Source organism: Xiphias gladius, chromosome 10 (assembly GCF_016859285.1).
Source record: "Xiphias gladius isolate SHS-SW01 ecotype Sanya breed wild chromosome 10, ASM1685928v1, whole genome shotgun sequence".
In the NCBI taxonomy this organism is placed as follows: Eukaryota; Metazoa; Chordata; class Actinopteri; order Istiophoriformes; family Xiphiidae; genus Xiphias; species Xiphias gladius.
In genome coordinates this window covers 5,075,330-5,101,381 of record NC_053409.1, presented here as the reverse complement: position 1 = coordinate 5,101,381, position 26,052 = coordinate 5,075,330, and the positions used below count along the sequence as shown (strand labels likewise).

General features: G+C 38.8%; 1 protein-coding gene across 2 annotated transcripts in view; it reads left to right on the top strand.

Annotated features, from left to right (window-relative positions):
* The window catches only part of kif6 (kinesin family member 6), a 53,613-nt gene that overhangs the window by 10,815 nt on the left and 16,746 nt on the right, over positions 1–26,052 (top strand). For both annotated transcript variants that reach the window (XM_040136391.1, XM_040136390.1), the window contains exons 7-13: positions 2,630–2,836; positions 3,349–3,492; positions 3,935–4,021; positions 8,905–9,008; positions 13,826–13,931; positions 16,830–16,989; positions 23,563–23,760. In XM_040136391.1, the coding sequence (XP_039992325.1) occupies positions 2,630–2,836; positions 3,349–3,492; positions 3,935–4,021; positions 8,905–9,008; positions 13,826–13,931; positions 16,830–16,989; positions 23,563–23,760 (1,006 nt within the window). The remainder of the gene's footprint in view (positions 1–2,629; positions 2,837–3,348; positions 3,493–3,934; positions 4,022–8,904; positions 9,009–13,825; positions 13,932–16,829; positions 16,990–23,562; positions 23,761–26,052) is intronic.

The following is a 26,052-nucleotide window of genomic DNA, read 5'->3' as shown; positions in this document are numbered from 1 at the left end:
AGGTATTTTAAAGTCAGTTTTTGATGTGGCTGGGATTCTTCCATGAAACAAAACCAATACAAAAGAAATAGTTATGGGATCTACGATGGAATTTCTCTGGAACTCGGAAATGGGTTTAATAGCTAGTACCTGTCACTTACTGTCACCTACACTACTTTTGTAGTGTATGAGAAAATGCGTGTGCCAAGTGTTGCACATATTTCACTGAACATGGCCCATTACTAATAAAAATATTACATTTTTTTTGTTTTACCTTGAGTACACACTCCCAGTGTCCACTGCTGTCAAATATGTTGGAATATTTCAGTGGAAACACATTCCTGGATGTCACATTAGTCTGTTTATTAAGCAGTAAAGGCGTTGCAAAGCTCTGCAGGGAGCCCCCAGCATACTCCACCCACACAGAGACTTTTGTGAAGTCTCCACTCTGGGACTTTTTAACAAGAATATTTCTCTTGAGCCTGAAGCAAACAAAGAACCATCATGGTAAATTTATCACTGCCAGAATCATCCCAGAAGTCCTTGCTCCTCATAGACCTCCGGTAAAGTTAACAATAATGCCTCCTTTCTTCTCTTGCTCCCAGCCATGTGGATAAAAGATGACACATCCATTCACGCCACACTCAGCAGACCATGAGCTCACTCAATTTGAGATTTGGCAATCCCCTATGCACTTGGACAGGAAATAAAATACACTTTCTCAACTCCTCACCCTTCCTTCAAACCTGATTTAAGAAACATTTCCTCTCATCCGTTTTTTTTTCTCTGCATCCTTGTTTCTTCTCTTCACATCATTGGGGATGCATGGCCTGGACCCCCCCAGCCCCTCTTTATACTTCCTAACTGCCTTCTGAACTTATGGGAGGTGATCAAATTAAATTTCACTCTTAATCTTTTGAATCTGCAGTCTCTAAATGTTTCAGGGTTTGTAGCACTAGATTGCCCCTTTATGCTGACCCACTTCATCACTGTGTGTGGTCAGCATGTGGTCAACTTAGAACACAGAAGAGTAAAGGAAATGACTCCAATGAGGTTGCATTGTCCTACTGTTTTTCCCGAACTAGAGCATATTTTAATGCCCCTTTGTAGACACTATTCCTCTGTGGACATGCACACCACTTTGTGACCATTTAAATATGCACACTTTATTTGATGTGCTCTTGTCTGTACATTTTTATGCCGACAATTATTCTTGAACTCCTAAAAAGAGAATCCTATATCATGTTTGGTGAATAAAAAATAAAAAGTTGAAGTTATAATGGTGCACATTGAACACACATCTCCAAAACTGTCTCTGCTGGTGCTTAGTCTTGATAAATGCCATGATAAAAAGGACACAGTAAAACACAGCAGCAAGACACATTGTACAACGTAGGATTTTTTAAATGTTAAAGCAAACTTAAGCAGGTTAATGTTAAAGTTATAAAAAATCTTTACACTGCTTGTCTTGTGGTGATTGCTGTTTTTTTGTTGAGCAAACAGGAAATGTATCGTGCATACTAAGAACTTTGCAAAATCAGCAGTTGAACACATGAGTAAGGTGATGTGTGATTAAACGCATTATAAAAGAGTATAAAAACACCTGCTGGGTGACTGGCAATTTAATAAAAGTACAGTGCAGGACACTTTTCATGGTTTTGCCAGCATTTGTTTGGTGTTGGTTGGTGTTAATAGTAGGACTGATTTTGAAACTATCAGTCCTATAACATTTCTATAACATGGACACTCTATCTCTAACCTTGAGACTTCATGCAGTCATATTAGTTATGTGATCCCTTGTCATCTAGGGGCTGCTTCATATTAATTTAAGGAATACCCTGGGGAGCAAACATGGATGTGTGAAGAGTGAAGGGAATTTGGATTGAGGAAAGAGATGACAGCAATGGTTTAAGATAGTGAAGGATCTGTCATAAGCTGTCATGACCCTAACAGGCAGGTTTTGGCACATATAAACCAACAACAGGTCTGGGTTGGGGCACCTTTTTAGGCTGACTGACCTGGAATGTCTATGATAATGTTTTCAAGCAGAGAGAAAAAGGCAGTCATGTCCATATCAAAGGTCAGTGATAATTCCATAGAGCAAAAGAATCTCAGCCTTGATAAGAAGCTAATCCAAGTCAAGATCTACTGTATCATCAGGATAATTGTTATTTACAACCACCATGTGTGTTCAAGCTCTGGCAAAAACAAAACAAAACCAAAAGAGGTCCATGATCACCACTTTGTCAGTGAATCTCCATTCCCTCTATTTATTCTCTCAGTTAGGACCCAATGAGTAACCCATCCTCCTCTAGTTAATACAGCTTGTTTGTGTAGAGTGACTCATACTCTAATTCTGTCTCTTCTTGGTCTCAACCTGACTTCTGCTGTTCCAATGACCATCTGAAAATCAACCTCAGCTTTTGTAAAGTCGCCACATGTTTACTGCTCATCAATTACACATGGTGTGGCTTTGATCTTCAAATCAGCGGAAGCAAAAAAAAAAAGAAAGAAAAGAAAATGAATCCAATGAAACATGTTATGAGTTATTTGAATATGAAAATACCACGGATTGAGAATAAAATTCTCCAACAATATTGCAGTATTTTCAAAATGTTCTCTAACTACTCTTTCTTTCTGTGATATCCAGACTCCCATGAACCAGGCATCCACACGTTCCCACTGTATTTTCACTGTCCACTTGTGCAGACGCGAGCCGGGCTCAGCCACCCTTCGGCGCTCCAAGCTCCACCTGGTGGACCTGGCCGGATCGGATAGAGTTAGCAAGACTGGCCTGAATGGGCAGCTGCTCACTGAGGCCAAGTACATCAACCTCTCCCTTCACTACTTGGAGCAGGTAACCACTTCTGGAACTTCATTTCTCTATTTGAAATAATAAATTGTTTGAAGAAATATAGAAGAAATAATGTATATATGTATGTATGTATGTATGTATGTATGTATATATATATATATATATATATATATATATATATATATATGTATGTATGTGTGTGTGTGTGTATGTATATATATATATATATATGTGTGTGTGTGTGTGTGTGTGTGTGTGTGTGTGTGTGTGTGTGTGTGTGTGTGTGTGTGTGTGTGTGTATATATATGTATCCTCAACCTGCTAACCATAATATATAATTATGTAATAACCATATATATATATATATATATATATGTTAGAAGTTTGACTTTGACTAATGGTCATCTTGCCCCTACTGTATAATCAGTAATGATGCTGTTAGAAAGGTAATTGCATTGTCTTTCAGACATTAGTGTATGTTACTATCAGGCATTTGCTACCTCCACGTTTGTCTTCATTTACATGCAAACCCTTTTAATTTCTCTCTTCCTCAGGTGATCATTGCTTTGTCAGAGAAGAATCGCTCCCATATTCCCTACAGAAACTCTGTGTTAACATCTGTGCTTAGGGACAGCCTTGGGGGCAACTGCATGACGACCATGATTGCCACTATGGCAGTTGATAAGAAGAACCTTGATGTAAGGATGGGCATCTCAATGCCATTTTCAGACACATTATCATTTAGATTGCCAAAAAGTTTAGGAGAAATAGGGTTTTGGAGTGAAATAATGTTACATGCCTTTTGGCTTTGTTAGCTACCTATGTCAGCAGAAAATATACATTTTCTCTCCTGAAACCTCATCTGAATTTTCTGGTTATTTAAACCAAACAAAAACAATATTTTATTACATTTTAAGACATAAAATATTTTTTTGGAGTTTTGTACAGTATTATTTCCATCATAGAAATGAATGAAAAGCTGTGCACTGTAAAGTAAATATAGATTGTGAGAATTTTCTCATATTTAGTGAGTCCTTGCATGTATTTACTTCAGCAAATGTATCAAATAGTTCTAATTTAAGAAGTAGGAATTAGGAGTCATAGTTGAATAAGACATTTTTTAAAAACTGTTGTCTTCAGGAGTCCATCTCTACATGCCGCTTTTCTCAGCGCGTGGCTCTCATTAAGAACAAGGCGATATTGAATGAAGAACTGGATCCTTCCCTGGTGAGATGCCAGACACGACATTTCAGCATTCACTACGAATACCATAGGTTAACCACACAATCACACCACAGAAGCATGACTTAATGTGCTGTTTCATTATGACCAGACCCTCCTCAGATTCCAGACCTTAACTTGATCAGCGAATGACTTGAATCCAGCTTCTAAATATAACTAACAGTAACCCACCATGTGATTAAGTGTCCTCTATAAGTTACCATTACCAAATTAATTTTTCCAGTGTCAGACAGTGAATCTGAAAGAAGCAGTTTTCCACCTTCTGCATGTAGGCGTCTGTCCGTCTTGAGCTATTTAGACTACTCACGAGTCTTGTTTACATTCTCTCTGTGTTGTTTACATGCTTTCAATTCTGTTATGGCATATTTTATCCTAATATCTGACAGCCTCCTGAGAAAGCATCCAGGTGGAGACTGGTGTGTACTGTATATATGTCTTTACACACATTCATGCAAGGAAGCACAAACTGCCAAGAATGCAATCACATAGAGCAAATTCTGGCCAGATGTTGTAGATCTGAGGACACAGTGTAATATTTTTAAAATGAGAGAGGGCAATCTGTTTACTTTCAGTAATTGTATTTAGTATCTATATACTATAATTACATTTTCATTTTAGTAGGTTAAAGAGGCCATTGTAGGAGATATAGAGCATAGAACGTTTTGGTCAGAAGTCCTTGGATTGTTGCAACGTATGTGGTTACTGAAGCCACTCAGCAGTTTTTCACATACAATACAGTAGACCTTGCACATGCTTGCCTTGTTATCTATAATGACTTATAGGAAATAACATTGTCTGAGCAGTTTGGCCAGGTTAACCCGTAATGATGGCTTTTTTCCTTCGCTTTCTCCCTATAGAATCTTGTCACATCTTCCCCTATGGTAGTATGCCAGAAAGCAGACCTGGTAGTTAATCTAAAGGCCCTTTGGGGGATATAGAGTACAGTAGTAAGTCATCACAGCTATATCTGCTTCCTCCCCTCCCACCCAGATCTGCCTCAGGATCAACTGCTACTGTATGACTGCTACTGAGACTTGGCTGGCCACTTGCAAACCCTACAGAGGTATTTTTAAGAGAGTCTGCGGCCAACCCCGTAATTGTGACAGTGTCTGGCAGCGTCCAGTTGGGTCCGGCACAGTTAAGGCTCCAGGAAAACCCAAACTCCATGGGCAAACTTCATGTCTCCTTTTATGGCTTTTTAGTGTGTTTCTCAGTTTGTTCGTTTTTCCTATCTCTCTGTCTCTCCCTCTATATCTCTCCCTGGTTTACTGAGAAAAAAGCAAAACCAGCAATACATTTGGCAGATTAGAATTATGTCATTTTTTGGGAGTTATGGGTGACACTTAGAATCCCATTTTGAGTCTGTCTATTGGACACACTGGCTGTGGTAATTGATCTGAAACCTGGAGTCTGCTTCAGTCATTCAATCAGTGTTTACTGCATTAGACCATACACTGTTTGATTGGTTCTATACTGTAGCCTACAGGCTACAAGATGCAATTCTTCAAAGCCTGAACAGCAGGAAACCAGCCAGATCAGACAAAACATACAACATGGACAAGGAAAGAATGAGGTGTTGAAAGTGACCTGTTATCATAAAGAAGTCAGCCACAGTGACCACACCATATAAGGTTCTCTCTCTTAGCTCCTCTAAGAGCACTAAGGTCAGTCTTAATCCTCCCTTTAGACCAGGCAAGATACATCCACCATCTCACTGTAGCATTTACTTCAACTGTGTCAACTGAGCATTTTGTGCAGGAGTGCTTACTTTGAGTTGAGCTAAATCAATCTTATGTTGAGCTAAAGGTGTTGTTATGTAGTTAAGCAGGGGGTAATAGGAGACTGAGTGACCCTCACCAGAGAGACCTGTTCAGCAAGCAGGTGTGAAAATTCCAGTGGGTGGTTGCTCTCCCTCAGTCCTTTATATGTCTCATCTAAGTGGCTGCCATTTATTAAGACAGAGGGGAGTTTGTAAGTGTAGTGGTGTAGTGCAGTGCAGTGCTGCGCTCCTTACTTTATTTTACAGTTAGTGCCATTCCTAAATTGTGCCATGCATGAAACATAGCCCATGTGTTAGGGTGTAGTGGAAAACTATGCCTCCTCTTCTTTTGTAAAGAGGTCACATAGCAGCAGCGTGTTTGCCAGTGGCATACAACATAATACATAACCAGTGCTTACAGTATACTGTGTGAGGTTTTATGCACAGAATGGATAGTATGTATTCAAGAAGAAGAGGGATAATTTAAAGGTAGGCCTGTTTGTACAAGTTAGTTTAAATAGTTTAAAATGTTAATTATGTAAAATGTTTATAGTAAGTACAGACATACATGCAGTGTTATTTGCCCATCACCATAACAATCTGCATGTTGCATTGTTGCAGTGACATGGGTTTCAATACGATATGCTGACATCATCAGTCACTTGTCCTGAGTCAGTTTTTATTCAGAGTGTATGGAAGTCTGTTGTGGTCCTGTGGTACCAGTCTTGGCTTAGGGCTCTGAAATAGACTGCACCCTTACACTGACCAACAACTGGCGGTCAGATTTTGAGGATGCAGCTGGGAAAGTTACATAAGACCATGGGTTCCAAAAAAGATATACAGGGAGCGGCTCTGGTGAGGGATGGTCAGCAATGATATTCCATGTTAAAAAAATACGATATGGGGTGGATTAGGGGTGAAATTTTTGTTAAGTGAAGTGGCACTTACCCAAAACCACACTGCAGGTCTGTTTCTTCTCAGGAGCATCTCAAGTTGGCAGTGTTTGACTGTATGACTAGTTTTGTCTTTCCATTTGTTTGCTAGAAGTGGCACCTCTTTTCTAAATTAGATCACTCAGCCTGACCTTTGACTTTGATTTAGTTTTCACTGACCTTTGGCTCCCTAGCAACTTTGTGTCAGCACCCAGTCTACATTTTCTGTTGTATTTGCTCTTTCCCACTACGACAGTTCCAGTCTTTCAGACTGCTTTAGTATTTTGCAGTGTGGTCAAATTCAGCGGCAATAGTGAAGTGGGATTTATACTAAGGAAAGAAGTGGGTCATGTGAGAAAAAGGACAGTTGCCACTTGTTTTTCGGGTGGTTTAGTGTGTTGTTTTCTGGTTTAATTTGTGCTTTTTTTTTTTTATTACAACTGATATGGCTTCCTTTCAATAGCTACATCTTCCACTGATTTTGGTGTTGGCCTATTTTCCCTACCATTAACGTGTAATTGCACATCTCTATTTAGATGTAATGTATTCCCTTCTTGGACCAACCCCTTTTTTCAAGGGATTTTGTACATGAATAAATGCCCAGTTAACAACTCGTACAAGTAACTGCAGAGAAATAAAGCTGTAGTTTTTAATTAGATTAATCCGTCAGTAGGGGTTGTCTGTTGTGTATGTGACCCCTTTCACATTTAATCATAGCCCCTCAAGTTCAAGTAATGGCACACTGCTAGTAACTGCTTAACAGCAAAATAAGGATGCATGTCAAGTGGGCTCACCTCTAACCTCTTGCTCCAGTTGTAGACCCAGAGATTTAGAACTTAATCCCATTTAACAGGTGTATTGCACAAACAACAAAGAATTAAATATGAAACGCACTGTTAGTGATGTAGAAGTGCTTGTCTGGTGTTTACAAAAATAATGTGATTACTATCAGCAAATTATACATTTGTTCAACTAACCAGCATTTAATTTTCAAACAAATAAAATTTGCCTTTAAAATCTTGAACCACCTGTTTTAGTAAGTTAAACAGATGTACAATTGATTAATTCTTATAACTGTAATTGTAATTGTGTATATATTATTGTCAATGGAGCATTAAAACACAAAGCAAAACTAATACACCAATTTGAAATGGCTCTGTCCCCTTAGAAATGCTGTTTTTCTTGGAATCCAATCTTTATGGCTTTCACTGCATACATATAATGTCACTTCATCTATGATCTGAACTCACTTTTTAGGTTAGGTAGCTAGTCGCCTCCTAATCCCTACCTAGACTGACATGAGACTGACCTCTCAAAGCATTGACCCTTTCGGCAAGGAAAAAGAAAAACCACACATTTATCTCTAAAGATTAAAGGATATATGTCAACGAGGCCAGGACTAGACACAATTTTGTTCAGTGGATTCTGCTTTCATGCATCAAATAGCTTTTTGTCACATATTCTGTTTAATTAAAATGGCTATCAAGGGCCTACCTGTCCTGACTTGGTACAGAATGCTGTCCCAGATCACACACATTAAGACATTTATTACTGTCAGTATTCAGTGGAATGATGCTTTAGGTTTTTTATAAAAGTAAAGTCCCAGTCCCATCATATTGTCTCTCCTCTGATCATGATTTTTGACACTAAGTGATACTCTTGCTGTTACTTTCATTACTTGTTGTAAATATGGCTATCTAAGTACTGAAAAAGCCGTGTCTGGGCCTTGTGAGATATTTCGCTTTTTATATATACAGTAACTAGACCCGGACAGCGGTTACTAACAGCAACCAGCCCGTTGGCTCAGTGTTCAAGGCCTTAACCAAACATGTGTGGACAGACAGCAGCAAAAGGTTTTATGTGTTCTTTTTTTTGCCACCATAGCTGTTTAATACTATTTTATGTTTTGCTTCCTGCATTTTCTCGCTGGAGCATCCAGTTATCTGGAATCACTTAAGGTTGTCCTCAAAATGGATCAGCAAGATAAAGCCGCAAGATCATTTTCAGACGGATTGTCTCATCAGTTGGCAGTAGCGAAATAGTGTGTGTCTGCATGTGCTTGTGCGTGAGTGTGTGTCTTTGTTTTGTGCTGTAGGTTCAAATTCATTCATTTTTATATTATGTGTATGTGCACATACAGTAGACGTCTAACCCTGCTTTTTATGTGTGTATTTCAGCTAATAGCACGTCTGAAAAGGGAGATTGAGTCTCTGAAGGAAGAGCTGGCCATGGTGACAGGAGAGCAGAGAGATAACGAGCTAACTGTGGACGAGATCCAAAAGTACGTCACCTCCCGTTCCATGATTCCTCATCCTTTCAGTCCATTCAGTCTCTGAACATAACCTATACATTATTAGTCTACAGTGCATTCAGAAAGTATTCAGACCCCTTCACTTTTTTCACATTTTGTTATGTTGCATCCTTATTCTAAAACTGTTTAAAAGGAAGAGGAAAAACTGAAATGTCACATTGACATAAGTATTCACACCCTTTGTTATGACACTTGAAATTAAGCTAAAGTGCCTCCCATTTCTCTTGATTATCTTCGAGATGTTTCTATACGTCGATTGGAGTTCACCTTTGGTGATTTCAATTGATTGGACATGATTCTGAAAGGCACACAACTGTCTATATAAGACAACAATGTATATCAGAGCAAAAACCAAGCCATTAGGTTGAAGGAACTGCCCACAGAGCTCAGAGACAGGATTGTGTTTATGAACAGATCTGGAGAAGGCTACAAAAAAAGTTCTGCTGCATTGAAGGTTTCCAAGAGAACAATAGCCTCCATAATTCTTAAATGGAAGAAGTTTGGAACAAACAGTTCTCTTCATAGAGCTGGCCGCCCGGCCCAACTGAGACCGATGGTCACTCTGGCTGAGCTCCTGAGCAGAGATCCTGTGTGGAGATGGGAGAAAATTCCAGAAGGACAACAATAACTGCAACACTCCACCAATCTGGGCTTTATGCTAGAGTGTCCAGACTGAAGCATGTCCTCCGTGAAAGACACATAAAAGCCTGGTTGGAATTTGCAAAATAGCACCTAAAAGACTCTCAGACTGTGACAAAAAAGATTCTCTGGTCTGATGAAACCAAGATTGAACTGTTTGGCCCCAATTCTAAGCATCATGTCTGGAGGATACCAGGCACTCCCCATCACCTGCCAAATACCATTCCAACGGTGAAGCATGGTGGTGGCAGCATCGTGCTTTGGGATGTTTTTCAGCAGCAGGGACAGGGGGAATGGTCAGGGTTGAGGAAAAGCTGAATGGAACAAAGTACAGAGATATCCTTAATGAAAACCTGGTCCAGAGCGCTCAGGACCTCAGACTGGGCCGAAGGTTCACCTTCCAGGAGGACAATCAACCTAAGCACTAGGACAATGACCCTAAGTGGCTTAGGGACAACTCTGTGAATGTCCTTGAGTGGCAGAACCAGAGCTCCAACTTGAACCCAATTGAACATCTGTGGAGCAACCGGCAAATGGCTGTCCACCAACGGTTTCCAGTCCACCTGTCAGATCTTGAGAGGATAAGCAGAGAAGAATGATTGAAAATCCCCAAATACAGGTGTGGAAAGCTTTTTGTGTCATACCCAAGAAAACTTTAATTGCTTCCAAAGGTGCCTAATCTAAGTACAGAGTAAAGGGTCTGCATACTTGTGAATGTGATATTTCAGTTTTTCCTTTTTGATAAATTTTTGCAAAAATTTCTAAAATTGTGCTTTGTCATTATGTCATTGAGTGTAGATTAATGAGGGGAAAAAATGAATTTAAATGATTTTAGCATAAGGATGCAACATAACAAAATATGACGAAAGTTAAGGGGTCTGAATTCTTTCTGAATGCACTGTATGATGATAGAGATGATTTACACATAACAGATAAGGGGAGGCAACAAACTTGCTCAAAGTCCTCAATTAAATTAGAATGTTCTAGAGGAACTCACAGTAGGCCTTTTGCCACAGGACCACAGGGTGTATGCGTAGTATGTAGTATGTAGAGTATGTGTGTATTTGTGTCAAACAATTTGACCTCAGTGACCCAGTCATCTCAGGACATTACAGACATCTATAGTGCTGCATTGGCCTGAGCCTTCTAGGATGTTTAAAGTGTGCCTCAGACCGAGGAAGAGAGCAGACTCTTTTTTGGACTCCAGTTTGCATTTGTAATGCTCATAACCCAGAGATTCTTGAGCATATATATTTCATGATTTATAAGTAATTGGCTTTTGCCTAAAGCGCCTACATAACTTATGCTGTTGGCTATGAATTGATGCTGAGTTGAAGCCTCATTCACTGAGGGTAAACCAGATCTAATGGTTTCCCTGGGCTCTGATTCAGCTGGGGCTGCTTTATGTCCGCTCTTATACAAAAATGGCAGAGGGACTCTGTCAAGCAGGGCCAAAGTTCAGGCCAGAGGTTCCACTGAGGACTTGGCAAATCTATTGCTGATGTATTTACCGTGCCTTGGCCCCCTTAGTCTGCCTTTTTATTATTTCCTCTACCCGGGTGACTAGCCTCGACTTCCCCGTTTGCGGTCAAACTCACAGAGGGAACCTTTAATGATGTCTGCTATGACCACATTCACTGGACATACTAACTTTTTTGTTGCTGTTTCCTCCCTGGTTTATGCCTTGACTCATCTTGAATACTGAATGATTGCACATATCCTGGCTTATTTTTTGTCACATTTCCAACTGCACATACAGACGGGTGACAAATTAAAGGAAAAACCAGAATGTATGAGTGGAGAAAAATAATGAATGCAGCTGCTTCCACACAGGTGCACTGCATGGTACAATTAAGTTATTAACATTCAATCATGCCCTGTGGCATTTATCAAAATGCTGATCAGGCCCAGGCGATTCTGAATTTGTATCAAGATTGCAAGAGGAAAAGCTCTAAGGGACTTTGAGGGTTCATTGTTGGGGCACAGATGGCAGGAGCTTCAGTCACAAAGACTGCTCAACTGGCAAGTGTTTCAGTAGGAACAGTGACTGAAATGACTGCATTTAGATCTATGGGGAAGACATCAGGAAACGGTTGGAAAATGTGGTCAACAGCGCACATTTGATGACCGTGATGATCTCAAATTAGTGTGATATGTAAGGAGCAACTCTTCCTCAGGTGACTGAGAATGTTAGTGCAGGACATGATCAGACTGTGTAAGCTAAAACAGTCCGTTGACAATGACGTAGAGGGGGATATTATTGTAGGGTTGCAGTGTATAAACCCATCATTACAATGATGAATGTACATATGAGAGTTCTGTGGTGCAAAAACCATAGGCACTGGTCTACAGAGATGTAGAAAAAAGTGATATGGTCAGATGAGTCATCCTTCACCATCGACAAGAGGGTGAGTGCATGTGTGGCGTACACCAAGAGAATGTTGTAGGCCTAAATGCTTGACCCCTACAGAGAGGGGATCCAGTGGTTCTGTCATCCTGTGGGGGGCATTTTACCAGGATGGCTTTTCTTCCACTTGTCCCCATAAGGCTGGTTTATACTTCTGTGTAGGATCAATGCAGGGCCTATGCTGTAGCCTGCACCTTTATGGGCATGTCTGCATAGCTCTGCAATTACACTGCCAAAAAGCTAGTTGGCAGTGTAGTTTCAATGCCACTGTGTTGAATTTCTTTGTGTACCTGACGACAGAAACTGAGCGGATTATGTTGGACTTGGAACTAATAAAGGTTGAAAGTACTGCAACGCAGAAAAGACACAAGATGTCAGAGGAGGTGGTGTGTACAACCATTGAACTGATTAAGGCAGAAGGAGGGCAAATTTTTTATGCTTGTCCGGCCACTGAGAAACATGGACGAGCGGAGCGGACAAGCAGACCAATCACAGTTGTTGCGTTCTACGTTGGTCCAACGTGTAGTTACATTTCTTGGGAAGTGCACGTCAGGATGCAGCGTAGGCTACAGTGTTGGGTATTTTGCTATGCCGTACCCCTGGCATTGATTCTACGCAGGAAGATAAACTGGCCTTTAGAGGAAAGGGTCACTGCAAATCAATAGAAAGTTGTTCTAACTGATGACCTCTGTCCTAGGATGAAACATTTCTATCCTGATGGGAGTGGTCACTTCCAGGATGACAATACCCCATCCATAGGTCACTGAATGGTTGAATATTTGTGTTCCATCCCTCCAGTAGAGTTCCAGAGACTTTTAGAATAAATGCCAGGTGCATTGAAGCTGTTCTAGTGGCATGTGTTGGCCCAACACCTTACTAAGATACTTTATGTAGATTTTTCCTTTAATTTGTCAGCTGTCTGTACATCCTAAGACATACAGATTTTTGTCTTTCCAGAAGCCTACTCTGCTGCCTTCAGTGCTGTATCAATTAATTTCCATACAAGCTGAAGTCAATTTAAATTCTTTTTCTGAATACAATATTAGTTTGCTAGATTTGGTACATAACATATTGCCTCACACCTTGGAAAAACAATTTGGAAACTGTCAAGTTTTGGCATTTGAAAAATTAGATTTTTTCTCTTGCAAAATATTGTAAATGGCATTGAAGGGAATTCTCCAAAATCAAACTTATTTCAGGGGCTTGAGACAAGACCGCCACGTTTGTTTTAAGTCATTTTTCATGTAATCCTACTGTGTTTCTGCATAGAACATATCACAGCCGAAAATAAAAACCACACGTTGTCGTGCATACATTGGATCCGTCTGGATGGTTGCCTCCTTGTCTTTTCCAGTGGCTGGTTCCAGAGCATGAAGAACCAATGTTTGGATTATCATCTAGTGATAGTTTATCAACAGGCTGGACAGTTGAGCTGGAACACCCATTTAAGTAAATAGTTTTATTTGACCAGACCCCTGTTTTAAACATTAGAGGCACTCCTCAAATATAGATCTCTGTTTGAGTGCCTGTTGAGTGCCTGTCGAGCCTGTGCTAAGTATGATGTAGAAGGAATGTAACATGGAATGTGAAATTGGTTTAAGCTTTGATAGGTTATTATGCAGTCTGTATGTCTGTGTGTGTGTGTGTGTGTGTGTGTGTGTGTGTGTGTGTGTGTGTGTGTGTGTGTGTGTGTGTGTGTGTGTGTGTGTGTGTGTGTGTGTGTGTGTGTGTGTGTGTTTAGGTTGGAAGAGCTAGTCAAGGCCTTTCTGGATGACCCTGATCCAGGCGTGACACTGTCACTGGGAGCAGATATGAGAAAAATCCAGTACTGTTTCTCCCTGCTTAAGGTAATATTCACACTAGTCTCTTCATGTACAGTATTTGTATGCATGTCTCCCTGTATAACTCTATATGTGTTTATTGTCTCTATGTAGGCATTATTTCCTAATATTTGTTCTCCCTTCTCCTTTCCATAACAAGATCCACCATGCTAGTGTGGCAGCAAAATATATTTTCAGTTCAGGTTGCTATGCTAGCTAATTTAAAAAAAGATTAAGTTCTTTTAGGTAGGAAGGGATTGAGTTTTATCTTTACTGTAAGAGTGCATGACTAGAAGTCAAAGAAATAGAACAAAATTCGATCAGTGAGGTGTCAAAACTGATCTCTTCACATTCCCCTCCATCCATCAGCTCAACTGTGACCAGATGACCAATGACTTCTTCTAAATAGCTCCCCCATCCTTTCCTGAGAGATGCTTTATTTTTGAATGACCTAAAGTTTCCTTTCCTTTTTAGCTGGACAGCGGTCATCTTCACAAAAGCACCTAGCCACAAATCTAGCTACTTTTTGGACAAACCTCAGATACTTTCTGTGGCAGATAGTTGCCAAGCGCAAGGTCGGGCTTTCCCTCCACAGGCACACCTATCTATGTATCTCATTCAACTAACCTCAGTTACATAAATGTGGATGAGCTTCTAACTTTCCATCTGAGTGATAATTTTACAAGAAAATATAGCCGAAATTATGGCAGTCATTGTCTTTATCTTATGTTCGGTGATTTTTTTATAGTTAATACTACTGTAGATGCTTACTGTATTGTCAGATTGCATAGATATAATTGTATCACCTTACTTTCACAGAAAAAGCTGACAATTACATGTTCTTATACTCAGGCCTAAGCATAAAATAACTGAAAATCTTATGCGTAATTCTATTCCTTACCAATCAATGAAAACATACTTTTGTCTAGACAAAATCTCAGAGATATTACAATGTCTTACTCTGTAGCTTGGCTAGACAGTGAAAATATTTTATGATCCAATGAGTCCCAGTTTTATTGATTTTTCCCATGCCCTAAGTTAAGTCTAAACACTTTGTGTTTGCAGTTATTTACCATCTAATTAGATGCTAGGTATAATGTTGGCTTGAAATTGTTAATGCATGTATTTAAACCAGATCGTCTCAAGAATTTGCATAACTAGCTTAAAAAACTAAGCCTCTACCGTGGTTGAGGTAAACAAAGCATTTGAAGATGATACCTTCCGGCTCTGGGACGTGGGACAGTGATTTACATATTTCACTGTTTTCTGATATTTTTATACTAATTAATGTATTTTTTTAAAATGACAGATTAATCAATAATGAAAAGTAATATTTAACTGCAGCCCAACATAAAAAATATGGTGAAAATAAGCTGATGTACTAATCAGTTATGAATTGGTCTGTTGATATATAATCATGTAACAATCTTTGTAAAACACTTAGGGTTTAGACAAAATGTAAATATTGTATATATTTCCTTAAATGTTTTTTTTTTTATTCTTTGTCTTTAAAGAATTTGTTTATAATGTATCTAATATTCGGCAACTGATGCTCAGACTAAAGTAATCACCTGGGTGATTTGTTGCTTAATTTGTTGCTGTTGAACAAATGCCCAAATGCTACTGATTAAGGCCATATTTTTGTTTCCTGTTTATTTTTTAAAATTGGTTGTGTCTGGACATTATTTTATTTTGGCTATACACCTAATCCACTTACAATTTGTCATGGAGACTGCCATGTATAAATATTACATTTGCATGTTGTTTGCAAAATGTTGGGAGAAAATACCAATTCATAAAGTTTTTGTTTTTGGACAAAGTTAGAATTGTTATATATTGTATGCACCATTTCTCAAACAGCAGCTGATAGCCCACTGCTACCAAATGAGCATAGGGAAAACACTGCAATGCTCACACTGTTCCTGGGCTCTGGTTCGGTTGGAGTTGGAGCAGCCACCAGAAGCAGTTCCAGATCCCACTTAAATGTCTGTTTATCTCTCCTTCAGTTTGTTATGATCCGCAAACTCTATCTCCTGTTCAGTTTACATTCCTCTGAGCATCACCCCAGTCACACTCCAGTGATTCTGTTGGAATTTGGATCTGGTTTAAATTTAATTTCCTTTATCTTTGTTCTCAATACTGGCTAGCTCTTCCATGCTCAGCTCTCTACTTGTCCTTGTTTCAGGGTGATGTTCAAATACCAGAGTGCATGCCTGCAGTTTTATCTTCTCAGCACTGTGAGCTTAGATGTTCAGTGTGACCTCAGTGATTTAGGGCTGTATGTATGTTGTCACACTGCAGTGATGATATTAAATTGAAAAGCTTTTTCAAACCTGGAGAACATCAGCCTAAACTCCAGTGTCTTCTTCAGTGTGCTTCCATATATGCCCCAAAATTTCAATGATTTTCCAGCTTTAAAGACAGGTGGGAAACATGTTAAAGCACTGGAGTTTTTTCCATATGGAGCAGATACAGGAGAAGAGAAAGGTACAGAGGAGGGGTGAAGCTGTTCCCAGAAGTTCTGGGGGCATATATGGAAGGGAAAATCATTGAAATTTTGGGGTTCTATTGCAGATAGGGAAAAGAGGGGAATATAATTAATGTTGAGGGAATATCAAAGAATTTAGAAGAGCATTACTTTTCAGTATGGTGCCACGATGTATTTTCCAGCTTCTTTACATTCATGACATTAGATGGCTGTTTCCCAACAACAGTTTATTGAGCAATGATTTTAGGTCATTTAATTGCATATAGAAGACAGTTGTTTAAATACATAATTTGATTAAATGCAATTTTCAGCAACTAAAATGGACCAACATATTTAATTCTTTAAAATATTTAGATCCATATCACAAAAGGGGAAAAAAGCTTTCCTCTTAACTTACCTTAACAATCAAAAATCTTTCTTATATGTTTTTTGTACAGATAATGATTCTGGAAAAGAAAGGTGGAGGAAACAAGTGCAGTGATGGGCAAGAGTTACCAGCAGCAACAGTGAGGGAAGATGGAATTCAAGACAGCCACCAAAGCGCACCAACAGTGACCAAATTGAAGGAGATGCTGACTCAACGTGATAATGAAATCAGTATCCTTTGACATGCTGCAGCAAACTTTGTTTAGCTCTGATGACATATTACATCTGACTGCATTGAGTTTGGGGTGTTTAGTCTAGTGGTCAAATTAGACAATATGTGATGACATAATTTGCATGAAAATCTCTTTCTGCATGCTCTAGTATACTGATATATTAGGTTAGATAATTGTAGGTGATTCATGACATCACATTAAAATACAAAAACCTTTTTCTAAACCAAATGTGCTTTTTTTCAATGGTTTATAGATTCATAAGTTTTTTAACAAATAGAATAAGTCTGTTATTGACGATCAGGCTGGCTAAATTTGCTTACTTTTTGCTTGTCTAGCAGGATGAGAAATTTTGCTGCAGAAATGACGTTCCTTCTGTTAAAATTAATGACTATTTTACCATTCCCCTAAACAAGCTTGCAAGGTTTAGATAAGCATCATTAAAGTTATTAGTACTCATCTTTGCATGCACATCTAAGAAAATGCTAGTCCCCAGACATTATGCTGGATGCTCAAATATTAGCTGCACAACACATATATATAGCAAACATAGATAAGATTATCGTGCCATTACTGTTATGGCATTGATAAGTTTACTAAGACTGAGGCTGCAGTATGACACCACATTGTTTACAATGTAATTTTCAGAACAGTTTTAATGGCTCCCATTTGAAGCACTGATTTGCTTTACCTGTTCTGAGCTTTTCAAATCTCCCGTATTGTTTAGTGTATAGTGAACAATACAGTATAAGTTTGGGTGCAAAAGTGGCGCAGGCAAGTTCCTGCCTACCACCACAGAGACTCTGGGTTTGATTCCCTGTGGCAGTACCTCATGATGTCTTACCCCTTTGTGTAAATTTAAGACATAATAGACTCTTGTCCCTTTCACCACATCAGCAACCACTAATGTTCCTGCACAGTGCAGGGTGGAACTGAATAAGTGTTAAAGGGTAAAAGTTACAAGAAGCAGCTGACAACACTGTGTATCAAAGGGAAGCACACTGCAGTCTCCACCCTCCCGACTCAAACAGTGGAGTTAGCAGAGACTAGGAGTACAGTACATATGGAATTGGCATTCCAAATTGGGAAAAAATAGATCAAATAGATCTTAATCTAATGACTGCAGATAATCATAATTAATAGTAATCATAATTATGGTCCTTGCATTTTAATATTATATTTCTAGTTACTTTATGAGATTACTCTTCCCTCATCCCCTTTTGCTGTGGCTTACCATTAAAGCACAGCACAATAATTGGAAAAGGGACATGTCTGCTTGATTATTTATTCACAAAACCTCAGCTCTCCATAATAAATAGAATATGGTCATGCAAATGTTTTATTGTAGTATTACATGGACCATGTATGTGTAATGTGAAATTTAGTGTGTGTTTAAAAGCACATATTTTGGCAAGTCACGCAAATGCTAGTGATCCCATTGCCTTTATGGTCTTTCATTTTGAAGTTTGTATATAAGGTTGCAGTAGTCTAAGCTCTAAATCCCTCAGTCAGGGTGGTCTGTTTGTAGCATCTAACACTATAGTTTGGGTTGATCAACCCCTTTGGGCTGACACAATTTCCAGCCAGAGCCCTAATAACTATCTATATTAAGATCATTTCTATAATTTAAGTTTGTATCCGCTAGCTAAATCACCATGCTTTCCATGTCTGTATAAATGTCCAACCTCCTAAACTCTATTTTAAAAAACCTTTACTGGGAGGCTTTGGTTTCTGTTTCATAGGCCCACTGTTCCCAGACTGATGCTGACTCCTCACAAGGTTAATTATGGGAGAGTTCCCTATAAAACAAAAAGGTGTATCCCTACCCACTGTCACTCTGTGTTCCCATGCATGGCTGACTCTTCAAGGTAGTGGGGCACCTGGTAATTCTTAGTTGAATCTGCTTGGGTGATGGCACATCTACCACCAACATGATGACAGAGCAACAAGGAGAACTAACAAGGCAACTAACAACTAACACTGCTTTAAGGAGTAACATTGCAAATGCATTTGTAACACCACGGAAAAATGACTTGCCTAAATTTTGTCACGTCTTAATGAATACACTTAAATTCGGGGACCTTGGACAACAAAAACATGCAAATGGTATATTGGTGCATACTTGTATCAAGTATACAGTCTTTTTTGACAAGTATATCTATAAAATGCAGCAAGGTACACGATTGAGGATTTATTTGCAAATATTTCACTCTTAGTATTTGAGTTCTTGCCCTACCTGCCAAAGGAATATTTTCGTATCTTATTGCATATCCATGTCTTATTCTTTAAACTTAGCTTTGGGGTCTTACCATAGAGGCTATTTATTTAACAACTAAAGTGGACCATAGATGTAAATATTGTCTAATAGCAATGATCCAAGGACATAAAGTGGAAAAAATCTATTTTCGGGTAAAAAGGAGGAATTGTAGTATTCAAAACTAACACATTGTTTGGTTTTATTTTAACTTGGCCCTCATATGCTGTTGAATGTAGCCAAGAAAGATGTGGCTAATACTAAGTAACAACTGCAACGCAGAAGTTATCTCACAGTGTGTCTACTGCACTGGGAAGAGGTTTGTGAATTCTCTTAACAGCTCTGACCATTGTTCAGTGTGATTTCTTACGTTAAGACATTATTGTTCAAATTTCCCTTCAATCAAAATAATGGCATACAATGTGTTGCTCAAAGACACCACACTCTCCTCTTCCGCTAAATAGGAGTAGCACGGATGGGAACCTTTCTTTGGGTGGTGTTAGCGTTATTTTAGTTCTTACTGAAAAAATGTTATATTTAATAACTTTTGAAATCGGAATTCTATCTTGACATTTCAACATATAATGCCTTTAACCTCTTTTGATCTTCACAGTTTGAAAGTCAACAAACTTGATGATGTGTAAACTTCATTACTGAACCTATTATAATGTTCATGAATATGTAAATATATCATCTAATTCTACAATCAAAGCCAGGGTGGAGGGATTCACTGTTTGCTGGTTTCTGTTACCTGATTGTTACATTCTGAATCAGCTGTGTATCTTTGTAATCATGGCACAATTACATTTTGTACAAAACGTATTTGCTGTTGTGGTTGTAACATAATTTTGAGTAGACAGGTTTGCATTTTCTGTTTCCAGGGGTGGTTATGGTCACAAGTATCCACACAGGCTGCATCACAGTATTGCAAAATTAATTAAAAAAAAAAAAAAGTTCCTCAGCAACTTGGTGCAAGGATTATTTAACGCTATAGTGTATTGTACATCGTTTGGCTATACATACATACAATTAGTCCTGAGGAAAGGTCATGTAGTCATTAAAATTAAGTGTGCTCAGCAAATTTCATGGTAATCTACAAAAGTCTGATCATGATCATGAGATATCACGTGGGCAAAGTTAATATCTTGATATGACAGTGGCACTAAAGGAAAGATCACAGGGTCATCAGAAACATTAGGTTTGTACCTTCATGAGGGCAGGAATACACTCCAGACTTCATGTTAATCCAGCCAGTCCATGACAAGATATCCTGTCATGGATAACTTTTTAAGGGGAAATTTTGGTGACACTAGACAAAAGATCAAGGTTTCACAAAATTCTCTGAGGACTATGAATATCCATACCACTTTTAATGACAATCAAGACAAAAGTTACAACAATTTCTTTTGTTTGTAACTGCCCTCCAAAACCGACACATGTAATTTTCTGATCTGACACCCCTATTGGCAGGACAACATAATTTGTTAGTGCACTCCAAAGCCTTCAAATTACTATTGCAAAAGTGAAACCATTTTACGATTTCACAGCTAAGGTTATTGTTTTCTTAGATTTAGGCACAAAAGGGACTTGGTTTTATTAGGTTTGTATCATGGTTTGGGAAAAAACTTCTACTTGGTTAAGGTCAGGGAGTGATCAAGTGTGAGTTTTTAAGTGTGAGTTTTTGTTTTTTTTTATCCATCCATCCACCCTGACATCCTCCCTCTGCAGCCTTTGTGGCTCTATGACAACATCGCACTTCCTCCTCCTTTGTTCCTGAATGATGAGTCACAATTCCTACTGCCACTAGAGGGCTTTGTCATTTGAACATAAACATACAGTACATTATGTCATTAATGGGTATTTCCTGAAATTACCAATAATGTTGATTTCTTTAGAGGACGGGCTTGTGGTTGTCGAAATGTCGTGTTCTGAGCCAAAATATTGGAAAAATATGTGGTCAGACTGGCACTAAGTGATCAGCCAACTGGTCCCCAGGCTAGAGGCAAAGACGTAGTAATGAAAAGATACAAGAAGCTCTCTCTTGAGATACTGGTTCAGATTCTTTTTACTAGAAGACACTAGACAGCTACTATTTAGTGGATTTTCTACTAGTAGCGTCACTCCAATAGTTTTTGCTTTTAGGACACCTATACTGCTTAAACCTTCCTCTAATGCTGTAATTGTAATCTCGCATTTTAAAAGGAGGACAAAATGTTCTCCCTTAAATTCTTTGTATTACTTACCATGAGCAATTTGTGGCACCACTGAGACGGGCATTGGACATTTGCCAGCTGTGGTAATTTTAAAGACATTTTCTTTATTTCCTGTGATGTCTGCTTTATTGGGCAGTATAACAAAGAGAGATGGAGAGGTTGCACATCATGAGCTGAGCTTGACAACAACATTTTGAGCGCATGGCATGTGAAGCAGCCCACAGATCTATCATGCAACCCCCAAGAGAAATTTTCATCTTATACAACAAGACTATGGTAGTGATTCAGCATGAATGAGGATATCAGATGCCAGATGTCTCGATGGAAAAACTTGGTGAACACAATTTGATGTAAGGACTTGTATGAAACAATGACACAGGAACCACAGAACAGTCAAATTTTTCTGTAAATTCTGGCTTCTATAGGTCATTTGCAATTGTGATGGGTTTAGATTTTGGCAGTGTTGTGAAGACTGCATGGTTGGTTTCTTTAGATATTGTAATTGCAGACTTGATTCCTTCATGTTATTGTTCCCACTGACATCTCCTTTGTATTGGCTGACAGGAATATAAATTAACTTCTCCAGCTCCTTCAAAACTAGAGTATGTCCATTCATCATCCTAAATAATGACAGTATGACTTTTTTTTAGTTTGAGCATTCCAAATTATCTAATGACTATCACAGTTTCACTTTGGCCACAACTAGATGCCTGCAAATGTCATGATAGAACCATGCTTGAAGAGGAGACTAATGTGTGATTAGGCCATCAAACACACATCCACTTATAGTGGAAAAGCAGGATGCTGGAGCTGAAAGAATATTTTATGAGATTGTAATGTTTTATTCATGTAAAGTAGGTAATGTATATGAGGGTCAAAACTAAAGGTTACACAGGCTTTTTTCACAAGCATACTTCTTATAAGCAGACTTTAGCTAAGCCTTTGCCCCTTTACCTGCTAACCTGTGACAAGCTTTGATTTCTTGTTTTCTGTTGACATCTTAAAAGCAATCTCTGCAACTTTTTGCGAAATGTCTTGGTCATGTTTTTCTTTAGACAGTTTTTCCATGCAATTCCAGTTCATACGATTACAATTTCCCCTCTGTTAGCAGTTCTGATTGCAAAAAATTGCCTCTGCTTGCACTGTCTTCTCCTTTCTCACCAGTGGTGTAAACAGCCCTGTGTGAAAGTCACCGTACAAGTCTACAAGTGGTGTGCTGAAGCATAGCAACCAGGCGTCTATTTGATAATTGAATTTGAAAGTGCTGAATGCAATTGTGTTATTGAGCTATTTTCATTATTGCTAAAAAAAATATGTGGCCAGCTGAAAGCAGTAGGAGGCAGTTTATCAAACATAGAATATTACTGTAGAGTTGGAAGCAGAGTACAGTACATGGAGCAGAGGAAACAATTATAGTAAACTGTCTTCTTGCATAGAGACACTGCATATGGAGAAGTGAAATGTGTCATGGCAATAAAAGTGGGAACAGGATCTAAGCAGCATTTCTTGCCTTTTTGCCTTCTCTTGTAGCCAATTAGTTACTCTCTATCACACATGCACAAGTGCACCCAGATGTACACACACATCTACACTTAAACTCAAGTAGACAAACACTATATAACCTCATCAGTGGGAGAATATTTGGCGGAATCTTGGCATGGTCTCTGCAGCATCTCTGGCTCCTCGCTCTACTGATTCATCCCAGACCATGACATCTCCCCGAGCCTGTAAGGGTCAGATGCTGAGCACGTGTCAGCACTCTGCCATTATTAAAAGCCCACAAGAAGCCTGTTGCATGAAGGAAATCACTATGGATGCTACTGTACCTTCTTGACTTCATATAGTATATTGTCACTTTGTGCTACCTTTTCATAGCAATTCAGTCTGATAGTAACTCTGTTTTGAATATTTTGAAGAATAGTCTAGCTGTCCTCATATCATGAAAATTGTACTCAGGTATTCATGTTCACATTGTTATTTATTTGTACATCAAATTATGACATTGACCCTTTGATATGCATGTGCAATTGAGAGAAAGATCTATTTTTCATCGAAAAGGTTTTGCCCAAAGAAAGGAGAAGTAGAGTCCTTAGCTCTATGCCTGCAGGTATCCTAGTTAAGATGTTGAAGAAGGAGAAGAAAAGGGCCCAAGATGCTGCTGCCCAGCTTGCTAACATCACTAGTGGCCACGGCTTGGCCTCCCAGAGTGCTTCGAGGTTGTCAGCAAAGCTCCTGTTGGGGGAAAGCAGTACAGACACCATCTCAGCCAACTATGGAGGACAAGCTATGCAGTACATGAAAAGAGGTACTTTAAGAAGCTTTTTTTGCATGTCTTTACAAAGCAATTTTTATGAACATTTTGAATTGAAGAAAATTTAAACTCATTTTTAAAGGCTCCAGATGCGGTATGATAAGGATAAGGTGTAACATTCAAACCAATATTAAATGGCGTCCAAATTGAACTGCGACATAGTTTGGATATGTGGTGCTGCCCTTAGCATCTTCATGGCTCTGTTCAAGTGTTTCCAGATAGTGTTTTTAGCAAAACCTTGTGGGGGTATGGCCATATAATTAAGACACTGCATTAAAGGGTTGGTTATACCAAATTACAAAAACCATATTTCCTTAAACTTAAAACTAGTGGTATCTAGCCATGTAGATAGTCTTGTTTTTTTTTCCCTTGGTTTTGACATATCAGAAAATCTCAAAACAATGGCCCGTAAAACTGAAACAATCTGAAAAGTCAGATATTGTGTTTTATTTAATCTTTTGTCTGTTGTTGTTGTTTATAATTTGGGTGAACAAACCCTATATGATTGCACTATTTGAGCAGCATGGTGGATTAGTGGTTTTCAATGTTATCTCACCACAAGAGGGTTCCAGGTGTGAACCCTGCCAGGGTCAACTGTAGCCTTTCTGTGCGGAGGTGGCATGTTCTGTCTGTTTGTGAGGGTTTCTTCCCACCCCATAATACATACATTTTACGTATAAGGTAATACTCCTCAGAAATAGAATTGGCCCATTGCACTGCACTGTGCTCACTTCTACTAAATAGTAAGAACTGATCAGAAGCATTGCATGGGGACTAAAAAAGTACTGTATAAATTAAATGAAATTTTCACAGATGTTGACTCTATTAAATGTGACAGTCATTCATTCTGAGCTGGAAGAAGCAATGAATTTCCGATAAATTAAGTGCTAAGAGTAAAGTGAGTGATCTCTCTTGATTGGAATGTTTGCAGCTTCTTGTGGTAATGCTGATTTTCAGTGTGCTTTTTGAGGTTGCCTGAGTGGTATGACAAATCCTTGATTTCTGGATTTTACTGCATGGCGATTGTCTGATGTCCCAGAGCTCCCTTCATTGGCTTAATTCTAAACAATGTCATCAGTGGGATCAAGTGGCCCAGTGTAGTCATGTCAGTAAAGCATCATTAGACAGTACACTATATTAAACCTGTAATTTTTTGCTGATGAAAAGCTGATGATTTTAAAACCTATAATACTTACTGGAACATGAAGCAGGGAGCAGGGGCCAAGAATGTTGCACTGTAAACACAAAAGACACTATTCAGATGTGAGCGGGATAACAACTTTGGATTCACTACATTTGAGAAAATGTTAGCTCCATTTAGAGGCAGTATCTCTATGTCAAACGAAATGTCAAATACCTAATTTGTTTATATTCTTTTACTCTAATCCAAGTAGATATATCTCATATAGGTAAACATGCTGGAAGATATTTATAATGTTTGGCGCCATTTTTTGGCGAATATACACATGGAAACATGGAAATTGCAAATGTGATCTAATTAAACAGAAGCCTGTTTTCCACAGTTCCAGTAACTGGCAGATTACTGTTACATGTGGTCTTGAATTGAGTCTTGTAACAGTTTTGCAGCTGGTCAGGTTATCAGCATTGTAGTTGGGGTTGAGTGTAAAGATGAGAGTGCTACACTGGAAAATTCCCCAAATATGATAGTGACAAACACTAAGTAGGTATGAATGGACTCATATTTTAAATTCTTGAGAAAAATGTAAGATTATTGTCTTCACTGATTTCAACAGTGCTTTGGAGTTGTGAACTGAGATGGTGTTAAGAGATGACATCACTCTTAAACCAGACTATACAATAACTAAATTAGGTACTTTTGCCAACAAATTGGTGCTGTGTATTATTGTCCAATTTATAGAGGAAAACTTTCTACCCCTTCAAAAATTCCCAGATCCAGTAGTCCCTTGCTAGCAGTTACATGTCCACTCTGGAATGTCCATCCACTTTTATCATACTTCATGACAAATTTGTTTCTTTCTGCTTTGTTTGCAACTAACATTGTGAGCAGAACACACTTCCAACTCCATCAGCTGTTAACCAGCAGGGAAAGTGTGTTGTTGTCCAGAGAGACTCAGCACTTTGGCAAGAAAAAGCATTTAAAAACACATGGAGCAGTTCCAGAGATCAAAGAAGATCAGAGTAGACACTTCTTACACTTCAGTATTTCTGACTTCCACATTGTGGAATCTTGGAGCACACCTAGTATCAGGGATTTTTTGAAAGCACCAACTAATGCTGTGGTATCGAAAGTTTTTGCAAGAGGTC